The sequence below is a fragment of the Pimephales promelas genome, chromosome 8 (assembly GCF_988280905.1).
Source record: "Pimephales promelas chromosome 8, fPimPro1.hap1.1, whole genome shotgun sequence".
In the NCBI taxonomy this organism is placed as follows: Eukaryota; Metazoa; Chordata; class Actinopteri; order Cypriniformes; family Leuciscidae; genus Pimephales; species Pimephales promelas.
This window is the reverse complement of record NC_142776.1, coordinates 35,085,494-35,102,015: the sequence shown is the minus strand read 5'-3', so window position 1 is coordinate 35,102,015 and position 16,522 is coordinate 35,085,494. Positions and strand designations below refer to the sequence as shown.

The window sequence follows — 16,522 nt, the reverse complement described above, 5'->3', positions numbered from 1 at the left end:
CATATATCTGTGTCAGTTCAAAATTGATTCTTTTTTTAGGAGACAATAACTCTGATCTTTAAAACTTCACAGAACCTTTACATTCACAAACAGCTGAATTACACACCACATGAAACAAGGTACAATCTGAAAAAGCATAATTGGGGCACTTTAAAGCATACAGTATATCTGTTGTGTCACTGAGAAGACAACAACGTTGTCATACACATATATAAATCTCTACTGGAATCTATGCATATTGCACCATTACAATAAAACTTCACATTTTGTTAATTGTTCGCACAAATCTACTAAAGTACCATAATGATAGATATTGTAAAATAGATATCTTGTTTAAAACATTAAGCATTCATATGTCTCTTCCCTTGGGTGGGGTACATTGTCCTCTACACCAAGAACGTGGATTGATGACAACGAGCACGTGTGTGACACATATACAAAACACCAACAGTAGACAAATACAAACAAGCCAATGTTTGTGTTCACGGTGAACATTTGTAACGTCTTAAGGCATATTGCATCCTTGGATAATAATAGCTTGTATATATTCCACTCATAGTGTCTTTAGTGATGTTATAGATTATACAGACATTTATTTCAAGTTTTGTAAAGTAGCAGATGGCGGTTTGTTCTGCAGCATGTTACGTTATTATGAAGCTTCACCATTGTGCTTTCATTCACTTGTCTTTTGAGTCTTTAGCATCGCATTACATAATGTGTTTTGCGTGTTTGCCTACAACTAAGGTTGAAATGATGCCAGTGCTCGCAGGGCAGCATGAGCAAGATAGCAAGCATATAAAAACATGTCACGTTTTGCTCCAGAATTAAACGGAAAAAATAAGAATGTATATTTTGGCACAAAAAAAAAATGAAGCCTTTTTTTTTAAAGCATCAAGATTTTGGCATTTTTACATTACATTTGAAGAGTTCAGATGCAAAAGCCTCTAAATGCCATTTGAAATTTTCTTCTTTAATGATGATTTTTGTCAAACTTGCATATTTAAGTTCAGTAATTTCACTTAAATAACAATTAATAGGTAATTATCATTGCCATTTAAGTGAAATTACTGAACTTAAATATACAAGCTTGATAAAAATCATCATTAAAGAAGAAAATTTCAAATGGCATTTAGAGGCTTTTGCATCTGAACTCTTCATTTATAGCTGGGTTTCAGTCACGTGATTATGATGACGCGCGGAGGAGGAGGGCAGGGAGTGAAGAGCAAAAGTCCGTATTGTACTACTTCACACGCTATTACAAGAGAAAGAAATAAACAACAACAACAAAAAAATCAAACATACGTTATGAAGAGGAGCGGTTTTTAAACTGTATTGAAATATTTTCCTGCTGCCATCGAGTCTGTAGATAGCAGCAACTACCTCGTCTTACAGAGATACTTTGACTTTACAAAGTTCGGAAACGTTACACGTTACACAAACAGTCACTTAAGTTGTATTAACTCACCTTACACACGAGCAGGCTATCCCATTCGGCTCCTCCCGACAGCAGACGTAGGTTTGCAAGCTGTTTTTCCAGAGTTTTTCGATCAATTTCTTGCATTTTCCCCCCTTATGAACAACAACTTTTGGTACACGATAAAAACTCCTTATGGTTTGATCGATTCAAGTAACTGTAAATGACTCAAAACACAGACATTTTGAGTTTGTTATAGTGCTTTCTAAATACAGTAAATCACTTCCTGCCCTCCATTTGCATTTCACGCCATGGCAACGCAGTGGCGACGTCACGTGAAAACAAGCTATTAATCATTTTGTTGTAAAATTAGAATGTCCATGAGAGGTTTCTTTCATTTCAAACTTTATTTTGTAGAAAATATCTGTTTTTTTTAGATTAAAGTGTGAAAAGCAATTGACTTTGACATTTAACAGATGGAGCCTTTGCAATATATGCTATTTTTAATTTTTTTTTTTTTTTTGCATACTGAATCATGAATGGTATTATAGTCTTGTGCACTGATCGCCGTTTTCATGTCCAGTTATTATATGCGACTTTCATTTTACTGATAATTGAAGCCAAAAACGTAAACTTACCTAAACATGTTATTTATGCTGCCTTGCAAGCACTATTTCCTTTTGGGAATGCAAAAGTGTTTCATCAACGTGATTCAGTTGTGCTACGTGTTTAGTGTTTCCGAAGGAACCTGATTACCGTTCGCAGCGTCGGCGGTGACGTTCGGTTCACATTCCACGAGCGTCTCCCTTCCATCGCCTTCAGCTAGCTGCCTCATCCTCATATTAATGGATCCATAAGATTTCATGGTTCTTCTAGCGAAAGTTCTCCGCCGATACAGTTCCCCTTTGCATATAGACACCATTAATAAAACGGATAAGAGCATTCCTCCCAGAGTGAGCAAACCAAGCCCCGCAATAATGCATTTGTCAAGGTGAGAACCGAGTTGTGCATAATACATCTCTAGTTTCTCCATCTGGCGTGCTGTCACTTGGTCCGGGTTGACTTTAACCTCTCTTGGGATTGTATATGCGATCACCACTAATATGATTCCGCTTACGAGGAAAACAAGCGCGAAAATGAACCCGTAGTCCACCGATTGGTCGTTGTATTCAAGCTCAGGTTCGTCTTCAGTGTGCGGTGACGGCACTTCTCTCTGAATAGGCAGCGGATTTGACTGATGGTCAATTCCAGATGTTCTGGAGGTAACGCGGATCCTCGTTCCCGGGTCCTCATCCTCAAACGATGCGTTTTCGATGCCGGTGGCAGGCCGTGGTCCTGAGGAGGCCTGAGGAGGTTCTCGCCTGCTCCCATCCCCCAGTTCACGGAGCTCCACGGCGTTCAGGAACTCCATCGACACCGAGCGCTTGCACTCATGTTCAATCAAATGCCTCTTGTTTCACCTTCAAAATAAAGCCTATATTATATTATGCTTTGAACAACGAAAGCATAAAATAGACATCTTTGAAATATTTAAAAACACCAAATAACTAGGGCTGTGAAACTACACACACATACTGTATATTATGTAAACACAAACTTTTATTTTGGATGCGATTAATCGCGATTAATCGTTTCACAGCCCTACGAATAACTCACTCAAATGAGGCCCGGTTTACACCTGTTTTTTTCACAAGTAGACGAGGGAGACGTTTCGGTTTACAATTCGTCTCTTTTGTCCACATTTAAAACCACTTCTGTCCAGATTTCTTCAAGACGAGAGTTTGGCAAGTAAATGTAGGGGCCTTTGGAGCAAGGCGACCAATTGAGCTTATAAAACTTAAACTTTGTTATTTTTTTTTTTAAATGAGTGATCGTTTCGCTTGATAAGACCCTTATTCATCGTCTGAAATCATTTAAAGCCCTTTGAACAGTTTGCAGTTTGCACTGAAACTGTCTTTTGGACCTTGAACCATTTGGTTCCCATTGAAGTCCATTATATGGAGTAAAGAAAGAAAGACATGGACATCTTGGATGACATGGGATGAGTAAATTATCAGAAAAAGGGTTTGTTTTTTTTAAGTGAACTACTCCTTTAATACTAGATGTATAAACAGGGCCTGGGAGTCCATTCCAAAGAAGGACATCATGTGTTTCAATGTTTTTATCACAAAGTAAATCTATTACACAGTGCTGCTTTTTGACAAAAACACATACTTAAAAATTAAACATGGCAGTCTGTGACATATCTCAAAACTTTGTTTATCACTGTAAACAAAATAACTGTACTACTGTAAATCTGCTTCAGTAATCACCATACACACTGTTCCCAAAATTCAGATTATCTTCAGACTATGTCTGACAAAAGTAATCAAACTGATAATACTGGTATTCAAAACCGATTGCCAGGCTGTGTATCAACAAGAGAAGTATAAGTAAGTACGCGTTGTTTTCATGGCATAAGGATTGACTTTCAACTTGTCCTTCTCTTTGGAAACATGTCAAAGTGTGGATGTGTGGCAGAGTCTACTAATAAAATAAAACTTGAGCTTGTAACCAAAATATTACAGGTTAGATTCGGCAGAGGCCAATCCAAAAGCCTCAACTGTCTGGTTACCAACATTCTTCAAAATATCTTCTTATGTGTTCAATAGAAGAAAGAAATTCATACAGGTTTAGAACAACTTGAGGGCGAGTAATGATGACAGATTTTTCCTTTTTGGGTGAACCATCCCTTTATTGATCTCACACAATTTATGTGTGTTTACAGTCAGATTAAAATGTCACATTGATATTGATCTAGTGGTTTAATGGACATTCTGAACAGAAAACATTCAGAAACAATCAATGTTTTCGTTTGAACTTAATATGAACATTAGCTAAACGTTCTTAGTTACATAACGGCATGATTTCCACCTAACTACCCAAAGCAAAATATGGAAGGTGGGGTGTGGAGTTATTATTTTTTCAAACAAGTATACAGGATTATAAAAGACAGATTACAAGAGAGCGAGCGCACGCGTCGCGTTCGCATGAGGTAACCATAGCAACCACTGCGATACGTTTAACAGGCAAAGGGAAATAAGCATCACTTTATCAACCAATCACCACAACTAAAATCTTTAATTTAGGTTACTTTTAGATTACTGTGATAGTGGACGCTAATAGTCAAACAATTTGCATAGATTGCACTCATAAAATGACCTTTACATTTACCATCAATCAACTAGGCTAGATGTTTAGCTATTTAATTATTAATTAAATAATATCGAAATTATTTTAAATATTTCCCATTAAAGCCTCAGTCTATTTCGCTGTCTATAAATGTGCACATACACGAAAAACAACGGTATGTCAGTTTCAACTATTAACGTTATATTCAAATTTACAATTTAGAGAAATAACATTCAACGTATCTCAGTCTCAAGGCTACACTAATTTCTTACATTTTTTTGTAATGCCATGACATAAACTAAATTAGAATTAACTGTTAATTTACAACATGCTTTGTTCACAATGTTGGTTTTTCAAGGATTCTCTGGCTCGTTTTACCTGAAAGAAGCAGTGATGACCAGGGCTTGTTTTTGCGACATTTGTAACGAATAAAAGAGACCCTGATGATAACACACAACACAAACAGCGGGTTGGACAATGTGCAGATGCCATATAATTTTGCTCCAGATGATTTACCACAGGCTGGCCCATTTTACCTCACTTCACCCTGAATACGTGTATCTCATTCCTTGAGAGCGAGCGATAATTAACAAGCGGGCGACGCGTCGACTACCCGTGTGAAAGCTCACATTATCGCGTTCTTCACATTATATAGCTTCCGATATGACCTTGTGACACACCTCAAGAGTTTTATGTTTGCATTTGAATATTTAACAACCAGGGTAGCAAATGTAGCGTGCGATGAACACCTCCTAATATATTTTCCGTGATTGGTAAGAAAGAGAAGGCGCACTCACCTCCAGGCGCGATCGCTCCCCACACAGATTTCATCATAGTAACGATGGGATGCTGACAGGAAGATCTCGAGGGGAGATTTAGCCATGCGCGATACAAACACGCTCATTTTCAGGCAGCATTAAACACAAATGAAAAAACGTCAGATTATTCATCATCATGAACGACACAATCCACAGCTGTCGATGCACATTTTGCGTGGTTCTGAAGTGAACCTTTAGTATGCACTAGTTCAGCTTCAATGGTGTCTGTTAAGATGCCCACATCAAGGATGTTGCATATAGGTTATGTTTAATTATTAAAAATGCCACTATTAGAATTGATTTTGCATGCTGTCAGGGCTTCTGACAGGCTTTTTGATCTGAATTGCATATTATATTAAATTATATTTTATATAGTCAGTAATGTGTTTTATATTGATACACACGCACAGGTTATAAAGGGGTTTCATGTTAGATGGGATGGTGATATAATGTTTTTTATACTGGAAAAACTGTAGTCTCTCAAACAATAACCCTACCCATCACGTAAAATTTTAGTAGGCTATGATTTATAAGCTGTGTTCCTCAAGGGGACCAAACAATGTCTCCACAAGGATTTTAGATATTGCCATCAACCCCCCACCCCCACATCTTTGTGGGGACTCTCTATTGGTGTAATGGTTTTTATAGGCTTCTGTTCAATCAACTTACACTAACCCATCACAGAAACCATTGTGAATTCTGCATTTTTGCATTTTCCACATGGCCGGTCCCCACAATGTTGGTGATTTAAGGTTTGTGGGGACATTTGGTCCCAACAGTGCCAATGCAATATAAACCTGTAGACACACACACATTGCGTTTCTAATTAGTTCTCAGTCTGAACGGTGTGGGATGCAAAAATGAATGCTTCAAGCACTAAAAACCAGGTGTTGGACCAATGGCATCTGTATGTAGACAAGACATATCAGCAAAACACATTAAAAAGTTTGCTTTATTATTCAAAGGTACACATTTTTTCTTTCAACCTTACATCAATGATAAACACCCTATATCCAATTTAGAAAACTGACCTGATGATGGGTACTAAACTGATGATGAAAAAAATTGTATTTTTGGACACAATACTATGGTAAAAGGGCAAGTATATATGCAATAAACAAACTGAGTGAGAAACACGAAAATATTTATATAAAAATTTATATCTGGTCATATGAATGAATTTTCATCAGGCATCTGTGGGACACAGGCAGTCGGTCGGGTCCTTAGACTTCCACAAATCTACGCAATCACCCTAAAGAGCTCAATGGCGACGGCTTATGTGCACGATCGGGATTGAATTTAAAGAATGGCAGGTCTGAACATGATCATTTTAGTCTTATTGAGTTTTAAAGCGTGTTTATTAGTGACTCCAAAATTATATATGTTTACATTTGACGTCGGAAAGTTTATTTTCGTGTAACACCTAGCCACATGCTAGATATCCGGTTAGCAAGCAAGCTAACATCACAATGTTTTTATTGTTCATATGTGTTCTTTTTATGACATAATTTAAAACCACAAACTGACTTCTTGGATATATTCATAATGAACTATAATATCACACTTCTTGCTATATTTATAGTTTTTTTTTCTTGTTTATTGTCGATCATTCGTGTAAACGGTGTGAGAAGTCAAAATGGGGAAATTTAGCCCACATTTAAAATGTCTGGGGTGTGCACAGAAGAACAATTTTCAAAACACAAAGTGAAATATTGGAAATGTACAAAATTAATTACAAAACCTCACTAATGACTAAATCTGTATTTTTTTGTTGGTTTTGTTTAGTCGACCCTTCGTGTAAACAGTGTAAGGAATGCCAGTATAAATTGGGAAACGTTTATCATTTTCTTAAAAAAAACCGTGTTTGGCTTTTTTGCCATACTCCTAAACATTTTAATACGAAGAAACATAAAAACATAAACCTAACAATTGGATATGTCCATAATTAATTTTCACACTAGTTGCCAATTTTCTATCACTTTTGTAGATTGCCATTCCTTCATGTAACGTTAAACAGTGTAATGTTAAAATGGGGTAAAATAGAATAGAAAAGAAAAGATATGGTTGTTTTGCTCTTTTTTTAAATATGTTTCACACCCTTAAATCTTTTAAACGTATGATAAGCTACCTAAATAGCCTAACTGTTCCAGTATGAGATTGTCTATGAAGTCTTTCTCTTCTGAAACATTTGATGAAATCGAGCGCTACTAGTCAAATACGACTTAAGGTGCTGTCATGTTTATGTAGACAGAAGTTAGACACAAGGCCAGGAACTAAAAATAGCCTTCAGCAGCACAATATCTTAAAATACACACGTATGCTTAGACCTCGGTCCCTTATATGGTGGTGTGAGTCGAGTATCAAATTGTTTTCTCTTTCTCTCTCCTTTTCCAAAGGCCTCGCCTGGAATTTGGATACTGCGTCTAATCCCTTGCAGATACACAGGGGATTTGTGATTGTGTAGCGTCACGTCGGATATCTGAGCTCAAACCAGGCGGCTCCACACGCAGAGACCATGTACTGCCTCCAGTGGTTACTCCCGGTCCTCCTGATCCCCAAACCGTTGAATCCGGCCCTGTGGTTCAACCACTCCATGTTCATGGGCTTCTACCTGCTCAGCTTCCTGTTGGAGAGGAAGCCGTGTACCATTTGTGCCTTAGTCTTCCTGGCGGCGCTGTTCCTCATCTGCTACAGCTGCTGGGGAAACTGCTTTCTGTACCACTGCCACGATTCTCCACTGCCGGACTCCGCACACGACCCCAACATTGTGGGCACCTAGACTCGGTTTTCACGCCCAAACCCTGGGCCGTCTCAACCCGGACTGATAGTGGAAGAGCCACGGGGAATGCTGGGAAGTTTCGGTTCGCTCTACCCATGTTGAAAACTGCTCTCCGCTGTAACCCGTAACAAAGCGCCCTCGCTCCCTGACTTGAGTCTCCTCCCCGCGGCGAAGGGCGAATGAAGCTTGCATGGGTTCCATTCTCGTTGTGTTCGGTGCACTTTTTCATTTCTGAATGCTGAATTTTTCCAAAGGGGTAGATGATAATGTGTGTGTGTGTGTGTATACGTTGGTATATTGCGATTTTGGGTGTCAATAATCAGTATGAGTCCAAGTGTTAAGCGGATAAACGGCGGATGAATTTTGTTGTGTACGTTGAGCTGAAGGCGTGCTTATACACTGCTGAGTCAGCTCAAATGCTGTCACCACTTTTAATTCAATAAAGTTTCTAATGATCTAAAGTCTAGCTGCTGTGTGTGTGTGCGCGGATGAAAAACTGCTGTCTTTTTGACAGTGTGATGCTATGCTTAGTGACTTTAGAGCAGCTGTGTAAATCAATCATGAAATTATTTTTTTTCCATTTCCATTCAAAATAAACATGCATTTCTCTGGGGGAATTTCTTGGTTGAGCAAATACAACCCATAGTGCAGGGTGAGTCTCGTTAAAGCAGTTTCATTGAACAGACCTGCTCACTAGGGAAAGGTTTTATTCATACAGATGTTTTTAAAATGTCAATAAAAAAAATTCTATCAAATTAAAATTTATAGTTTGTTATAGTTTGTTTATTATTTGTCATATCCTGTACTTGCCTTGAAAATTGGCAAAAAATACACTTGTTTATGGTAATTAAGCTTATTTTACTCTTCAAATTTCATAATTATCTTACAGATATGAGAATTTGATGAGGAAAATGTGCTAAATTACCATTTGTGAGATAAAATAATGTGACACATCCTGGTATGATGAAAAACCTAGACATGGAATGGATTGCTTGGGAATGTAGAAGACCATATTAACGTTATTTGGTAAAAAATACAACTATTCACTTTAATTAATGTTAGCTCAGGTATATTCAATTGATGGAACTTTTAATGTATTAGTAAATTTACAATTATGAATTAAAATCAACAAATGCTTTAGAAGTATGTTAAAAATGGAAAAGTGTTACAATTTTATGTACACGAATCCAAGCTGTTGATGTTTGAAGATTTGAGCATATTAATTATTTGATTTTAGGTTGCTTATTATGGGGAAATTGTTAGTGGTTGAACTGAACAAGTCAGAGCTCTCATATTTACATTTATTATCAATATATTTCATGTTTACTCATTTTGATACATGAATATAGAAGACAGTGTATTTATAAATATTTCACTTATAATTAAAAATTAAAATTACATAAAAAGAAAATAATAAAACTGCATATTAAATACTTGGCAATAGTACACACAGATGGAATGTATTCAATCAAAACCTCGCAGTCTCTCAGCACCATCCAATCAGGTAACAGATTGAGTTTGTGATTGTCCTATAAGATTGTGATTTCTGTTTCCAGGTTCTTGTAAGCCTCGTCCTGTAGCTCGTAGATCTGATCCATGCGCTGGAATGCCATGTGACCTTTCTTACCTAAGAAAGAAAAAGGGCTCAGTCTGGGAAACTGGTGACGGCACCTCTGCACTTTACAAGAAGTGTTATATGTAGTATGGGGATAAATTACATGTAATTTAAAAGAAGATAAGCACTTGTGTGAACATATATGATTCCCTGTGAATGAAAAGAAACTTAGTAGGAAAATAAGACATTCAAACTGACTTGAATTTGTTCTAGATCATGAGACGTGACTTTTTTGGAAGATGGTCCAGTAGCACCTCATTGCAGTACCGAGATCCAGGGGGCGGAGTTGGATCCAGATCTAAGGGGTGGAGATGGGTAGGATTAGGGGTGGGGTTAGGGATCAGGGGTGGAGATGGGTAGGATTAGGGGTGGGGTTAGGGATCAGGGGTGGAGATGGGTAGGATTAGGGGTGGGGTTAGGGATCAGGGGTGGAGATGGGTAGGATTAGGGGTGGGGTTAGGGATCAGGGGGTGGAGCTGGGTTGGTTTAGGGGTGGGTTTAGGGATCAGGGGTGGAGATGGGTAGGATTAGGGGTGGGTTTAGGGATCAGGAGTGGAGATGGGTAGGATTAGGGATCAGGGGTGGAGATGGGTTGGTTTAGGGGTGGGTTTAGGGATCAGGAGTGGAGATGGGTAGGATTAGGGGTGGGGTTAGGGATCAGGGGTGGAGATGGGTAGGATTAGGGGTGGGGTTAGGGATCAGGGGTGGAGATGGGTAGGATTAGGGGTGGAGTTAGGGATCAGGGGTGGAGATGGGTAGGATTAGGGGTGGGGTTAGGGATCAGGGGTGGAGATGGGTAGGATTAGGGGTGGGGTTAGGGATCAGGGGGTGGAGCTGGGTTGGTTTAGGGGTGGGTTTAGGGATCAGGGGTGGAGCTGGGTAGGTTTAGGGGTGGGGTGAGGGATCAGGGGGCAGAAATGTGTAGGTTTCGGTAAATGTAAGGTGGGAGGAGTTTGATCCAACTCCTCCCCCTGGATTTCATGTTCTGCATTAAATGATCTCAAATCAAAGGAGGTGCCTTCATGCAACACTGCCAATTAAAAGGATAGTTCATTATATGGAGAAAAATCCTGGAATGTTTTCATCAAAAACGTTAATTACTTTTCGACTGAAGAAAGAATGACATGGACATCTTGGATGACATGGAGGTGAGTAAACTATCAGAAAAAAGTTTTTTTTAACAGTGAACTACTCCTTTAAATTCACAGCTTTGGATGGAAACATAGCTACTGACTGACTAGGCAGCAAAGCAAGCCTTTGGATTTGGACACAGAGCATGTATGTGCTGATAGTGGGAGAAATAAGTGTCATATGACATAGACGCAGTAATAACAGCCAACCGGTCACGTACCAAAGGACAGCACGGTCTCTCGTGCGGCGTTCCTCAGGTCTTCGTCTGCGGAGCGCCACAGCTCAGCTACATGCTCTGCACACTCTGAGGCCTAAAAAAACACAGAACCTCTTCATCTAAACTGACCATCTCAAATAATACACACAGAAACGCATAAATAACAAAACATCACACAAACGCATATTCTTGTACAACATTAAAAATTTAGAGTCTGTAGGATTTTTACATGTTTTTGAAAGAAAACACAGCGAAACAGTATTGTGAAATATTATTACAATTTAAAAAATGTTGTTTTGTATTTGAATACATTTTAAAATGTAATTCATTCCTGTGATGCAAAGCTGAATTTTCTGAAGCATCATTACTCCAGATCCTTCAGAAATCATTCTAATATGCTGATTTGCTGCTCAAGAAACATTTCTTATCGTTATCAATGTTGAACACAGCAGTAAAAGGTCAATAGAAAGCAAACGCACCAAAAGAGCAGCTATTTACCTTCAGACTTTTGAGAGCCAGACAGGCCTCGCGCCGCACGTGTGCGTTGCTGTTTTTCAACAAGTCTGTGTAGTGAACCACTGCCTATAAAAGCCACACAACTATAAAAACGCTTGAATGTGATTACATTAGAAAACAATAAGAAAGATAGCTTTGTGAAAGGCCCATTCACACCAAGAACGATAACTTAAGATTTACCTGCCACATTAAATGCTCAAGCTATTTAAAGTAGGATGGATTTTGATTGGCTGTCAGTATCTTTATTGTTCATAAGCTGTAAAAAAAATCTTCTTCCAACAATATTCTCCATTTTCGTTATAGTTACAGTGGTGCGGACTCTACAATTGTTTTATATTAGAAAACTATATCATCATCCGTGATGTGAACAGGCCTTCAGACTCCTTCTACCTTTGTCCTGAAGGATTTGGAGCGCTTGGCTCTGCCGAGGCAGGCCGAGGCCGCTGAAGACACCTTGTGATTGGCGTCCGTCTGCAGCTTGGCCAGGAGCTGGAGGACCCGTCCTGTCGGCTGCAGCTCAGAGATGCGCTTCCCTTTCAGCTTTTGCAGAGCTCGCTTCCTCTTGGGACTCTCCAGACAGGCTATCAGATACACTGCAGCAAGCCGATCCGAGGGAGAAAGACAGGGGGAAGTCTCTTAATGAGATCTAATGGGAAGAATCCTTGAGGGTGACTGATTGATGCAGTAAACTCGCAGGGAACCATCGAGGACAGAAGCATCTGTATTTAAGCCTTACCTTCTTTAGAGAGGAGAGAGATGTGCTCCCCAAAGTCACTTATACTCCATCTGTTGAGGTAGACTAAGAGCTGAAACACAGTCACTCGGTCTGTAGTGCACAGAGTCACAGACGCCATCATACAGCTGCACTGCACCTGATACAGCAACTGACTGAAAACTGCAGGAGAGAGACCACAAACATCTATACTTTAGATACTATACTACTTCAGTAGTGTGAAACAGACAACACAAAACATATTTATTATTTTGCAAATTATTGGATGCTAGTTTAAAGGTGCATTACGCAAGTCTCTGAGTTTTTGCAGAACTACGCCCCCTCTGGCGACAAGCGAAACATAGCCTGCCAGACATAGCCAGGTGAGCGTGAACGCGCATGACGTCACGCCCAGTCTCAAATTCGAACCCGAATCCCTCGTTTATTTTACTGTAAAGGATTATAGAGAAACGGTTAGAAAAACGGCTACTTTTAACATGAAATGTTGCGCAATGCACCTTTAAGAATTAAATTCTGATGAAACAATAAATATAATAATAGTAATATAGTAAAATAAACTATATATTTGTTATATATATAAAGTCGTTTGATATATATAGAAGTTACAATGAATAGAATAGAAATATCTTAAAAATATATTATTTTACTACAATTAAAATATAGAAAAAATATCATTCAAAATATAATAACTCTATATATATTATAATATTCTATATATATTATAATATTATATATTATAGTCTATTAGATATTTATTTACAGTTTATTTCAGTTTTTTTTTAATTAATTCTTAAATACAAAGGGACAAGAATATACATTTATTTTATTATACAAAGATTATTTCAAGGACAATTAAGTATTATTATATTTTTTATCTTGTAGAATTATTTATAAAAAGCTTTTTAAATTATTAAAGAATGAAAAAATACTATTTAACATAGAAACATAGAAAGAAAAATACTTTTTCATAAAAATACAATAGAATAGAAAAATCCAGCAGAAATTAGTACAATATTTTTTTGTGTGTGATTGAGATTCTCAAGAAAGAACAGAATATACTGTAACATTATTATTTTATTTTATTTTAGTGGTTTGTGGATTGCAACATTAGAAGAGAACATCTGCACCTGCATCCGTCTGGCCTGGCTGTTTGGCTTTGACTTTGTGGATGTAATGTTTGCGCAGTGTCCTGAGAAAACCATCCGCAGGGCAGCAGAAAGGCGAATCACTCTCGCTGCAGTCCTTCCAAAATACCTCAATCCCCTTAGGAGCTCTGGCCAACACTGAGACACATCCACACACATGACTAATGCATCTACAGCGCTTCACACTGACACACCAACAGTATAAAGTAACAGTCATAGCTCATATTACATATTCTAGTGTTACCCTTAGATGGTATGGGAACAGAAATGTGCCATAATCAATCATAAACTAAAGGTTAATATTAGCGTTAATCTATAAATCTCAATTATTAGGATCTAAAGAGAGATAGCTCAGTGATATAGCCTGGCATTTTGCAAGACTTACGTTCTGTCACTGAGATTTCATCTATCATCCTCTGCGCCAGAGCACAGATTTTTTCCAGCACGTCAACTTGGCGTGACAGTTCCTCCATGATGTCTTTATGCACAAGATCCGAGTCAGAATGCTTCAATGCCTGGGAGGAGACAGAACTTGAGCTTACACACACACTTACACATAGTAATAATAAGCTATATATTGATTAGTGTGTGATTAATCAACACTGGTTTAATGAGACTGATTTCTTCTCACACTCAGCAGCACCACACACACACTGAGGTGGGTTTCAAGAGCTTGATCCAGACTGTAGACTCCTGTAGTGAGTGACGGCTTTACTGCACCGACTCCTCGCTGTCTGACCTGCGCTTCACCCATGTCCTCAGAGGATGGAGAGTTCTTATCCTGAGAGAACAGACCCATGCTTTTCAGGCTGTTCTCATTAAATGAACCAATCCTGAAATCAAATCAAATAAAGTTTGGCCTTATATATATATACATATATACACACTGTATATATAAATGCACATATACACACACAGAGCAATTTTTATATTTAAGCAATTTAAAAGGACTTGCAATATATTGCAAAATGTGCAATATAAATAAACCTGTCTTGCCTAAATTATTTGATTTTAACAACTACATTTTTATAGTTTAATTATTATAAAGATAGATATTTAGTGTTTCTTTTTTCCTGAAACCTTAAACTTTAATTAATATTTGCTAAGCTAATACATTTACAATTTTATATGCAAAAAAAGTTGTGTAATATCATGATATCCATGCAAAGGTAAATACATAAAAATATATAATATCTTGTTTAAATGTGATTGTTAGTAACATAAAATAATATGCATAGCCTATTGGGCATCTGACCTTTGCCTGAGAAATAAATGTGAGAATGCACATTTCATGCATTACTCCACTTCATCCACAAGATGGCACTTTAAGTCTTCATTTAACATGTTAGCGCAGCAACTTTCCTTTTTTTGCATGCATTTATACATACTTGTAATCATTAGCCCATATGGTCAGATCAATGCTGTAGATCAACATATTTCTTTTGCACCAATAGATTTGCAATTTAAACTCTCAAAAACATGCCCAAATTACATTTTATGTGTGGCAATTGTTTTGCCATTTCTTTATGAGATTTACTTGGACAGCCCAGCTAAACATGTGTTGACTTACCCAGTGTACCCGAGTCTGATGCTGCCCATACATGAGATCTCATCTTCATTAGAATCTGCAGAGAGGAAGTCGAAACTGCCCAGCACTTCCTCTTCCTCTACTGCTAGTGTCTGAGATGAGGGCATCTGTGGAGGGTCGAGGTCCTTCTAACATCAGGAAGATGAAGAACAAGTCAATGAGACAGCAGCAAACAGATATTTACCCACAATTCATAGAGAAAAACAGTCCAAATCCATCACAATATAGGGTCAATGTCATGAAAACACGTTCAGGTCAATTTAACCCCACAAATTAAATGAAAAGAAAAAAGTCATTTACATTAATATTTATTTTTAAAATTTTATATAAATATATATATATATATTTTTTTTAATAAAAATCATTTAAAATATATATTAAACAAAATTTATAAATAAAATCTATAAAAAATAAATAAGGCGTAAAAAAAAAAAAATCCTTCTTTTGATTTTGGGGTGAAAAATGTCCCAGATATGTTTTTACACTTCCATCAATAAATTTTTTTTTTTAAATTACTCCATTAATCCACCAATCCACTGATCTCACCTCCAAGACCTCATTGAGTTGGCGTATCTGCAGATCTAATTTCTTTAATGTCTCTACATTGCTAGTTTCCTCCAGCTCTTTATTCAGCTCCTCTAGCAGTGAAGCAACTCTCTTAGCCACGGCTCTCTTCTGTGCTTTGCCTGCCTTTCTGTCCTTCAGTGCAGGTCTGTCTTCAAGTGCCTGCTTGAACGTGCTCTCCTCTTCAGGGGCCGTCGTCTCTGGAGCGTCTCCTTCACCTGTGCCAGGGCTCACCTCTCCATTTTGCTTGAGGATGTCAGGCGTGCTGTAGCGGTGGAAGAGGAATATGGAGTCTCGCTTACTGCCCGCAGGACTGGGGGAAGCTGTGTCAGTCTCCGAGGGCCACTCCACACTCTCCTCTGCCTAGGGTTATCAATGTAAAGAAGTCATTTCTGAATATTTTTTTCGCAACTGTTTAGCTTTTTAAAATTTTTTTTTTTTTACATCATTACATCTTAACAGATGTTTTCTTAATATATAAAACATTAAACCAATTTAATGTCATTTTAAAACAAATATATAATAAAAAAAACTACTAATGATTTTATTTTTTATTATGAAAGTGGTTATTGCTAATAATAAAAATATAAAACAATATACTAAAATCAGTAGGGGCCAAGCAGCAATAATAAAAAATGTATAATGATTTTTTTTAAATTTAATTATATAATTGGTTATTGCTTATAATAATATAAATTTGAAAAATACAGTAATATGATTTATTCTGACATATTTAAAAAAATATTTGAATATATATCTAAAATATTTTTATAATTTAAAATATGTAAATCAAAAAAATCAACTTAAAGCAAAAAGTGATTTATATACAAT

General features: G+C 37.4%; 3 protein-coding genes across 3 annotated transcripts in view; 1 reads left to right on the top strand and 2 right to left on the bottom strand.

The window, feature by feature from the left end:
- Positions 1-1,089: 1,089 nt before the first annotated feature.
- On the bottom strand, positions 1,090-5,749 carry tmem74b (transmembrane protein 74B). Its single transcript, XM_039692779.2, has 2 exons — positions 5,383-5,749; positions 1,090-2,874 (listed from the first exon to the last, which is right to left on the bottom strand). Exon 2 carries the CDS (start codon positions 2,823-2,825, stop codon positions 2,136-2,138), a length of 690 nt encoding a protein of 229 aa, XP_039548713.2. The 5' UTR covers positions 2,826-2,874; positions 5,383-5,749; the 3' UTR covers positions 1,090-2,135.
- Positions 5,750-6,593: 844 nt separating this feature from the next.
- Positions 6,594-8,648, top strand: blcap (bladder cancer associated protein). The gene is made up of 2 exons (XM_039692771.2): positions 6,594-6,716; positions 7,800-8,648. The coding sequence occupies exon 2, from the start codon at positions 7,919-7,921 to the stop codon at positions 8,180-8,182; it is 264 nt and encodes an 87-aa protein (XP_039548705.1). The 5' UTR covers positions 6,594-6,716; positions 7,800-7,918; the 3' UTR covers positions 8,183-8,648.
- An 821-nt stretch (positions 8,649-9,469) lies between these two features.
- Positions 9,470-16,522, bottom strand: part of ripor3 (RIPOR family member 3) — a 43,489-nt gene continuing 36,436 nt past the window's right edge. Inside the window, exons 14-23 of the mRNA XM_039692768.2 lie at positions 15,674-16,054; positions 15,110-15,255; positions 14,171-14,372; positions 13,925-14,054; positions 13,522-13,677; positions 12,398-12,556; positions 12,052-12,254; positions 11,644-11,727; positions 11,149-11,239; positions 9,470-9,809 (exon numbers count right to left, since the gene is read on the bottom strand). Of these exons, the coding sequence (XP_039548702.2) occupies positions 9,712-9,809; positions 11,149-11,239; positions 11,644-11,727; positions 12,052-12,254; positions 12,398-12,556; positions 13,522-13,677; positions 13,925-14,054; positions 14,171-14,372; positions 15,110-15,255; positions 15,674-16,054 (1,650 nt within the window). The 3' untranslated portion in view covers positions 9,470-9,711. The remainder of the gene's footprint in view (positions 9,810-11,148; positions 11,240-11,643; positions 11,728-12,051; positions 12,255-12,397; positions 12,557-13,521; positions 13,678-13,924; positions 14,055-14,170; positions 14,373-15,109; positions 15,256-15,673; positions 16,055-16,522) is intronic.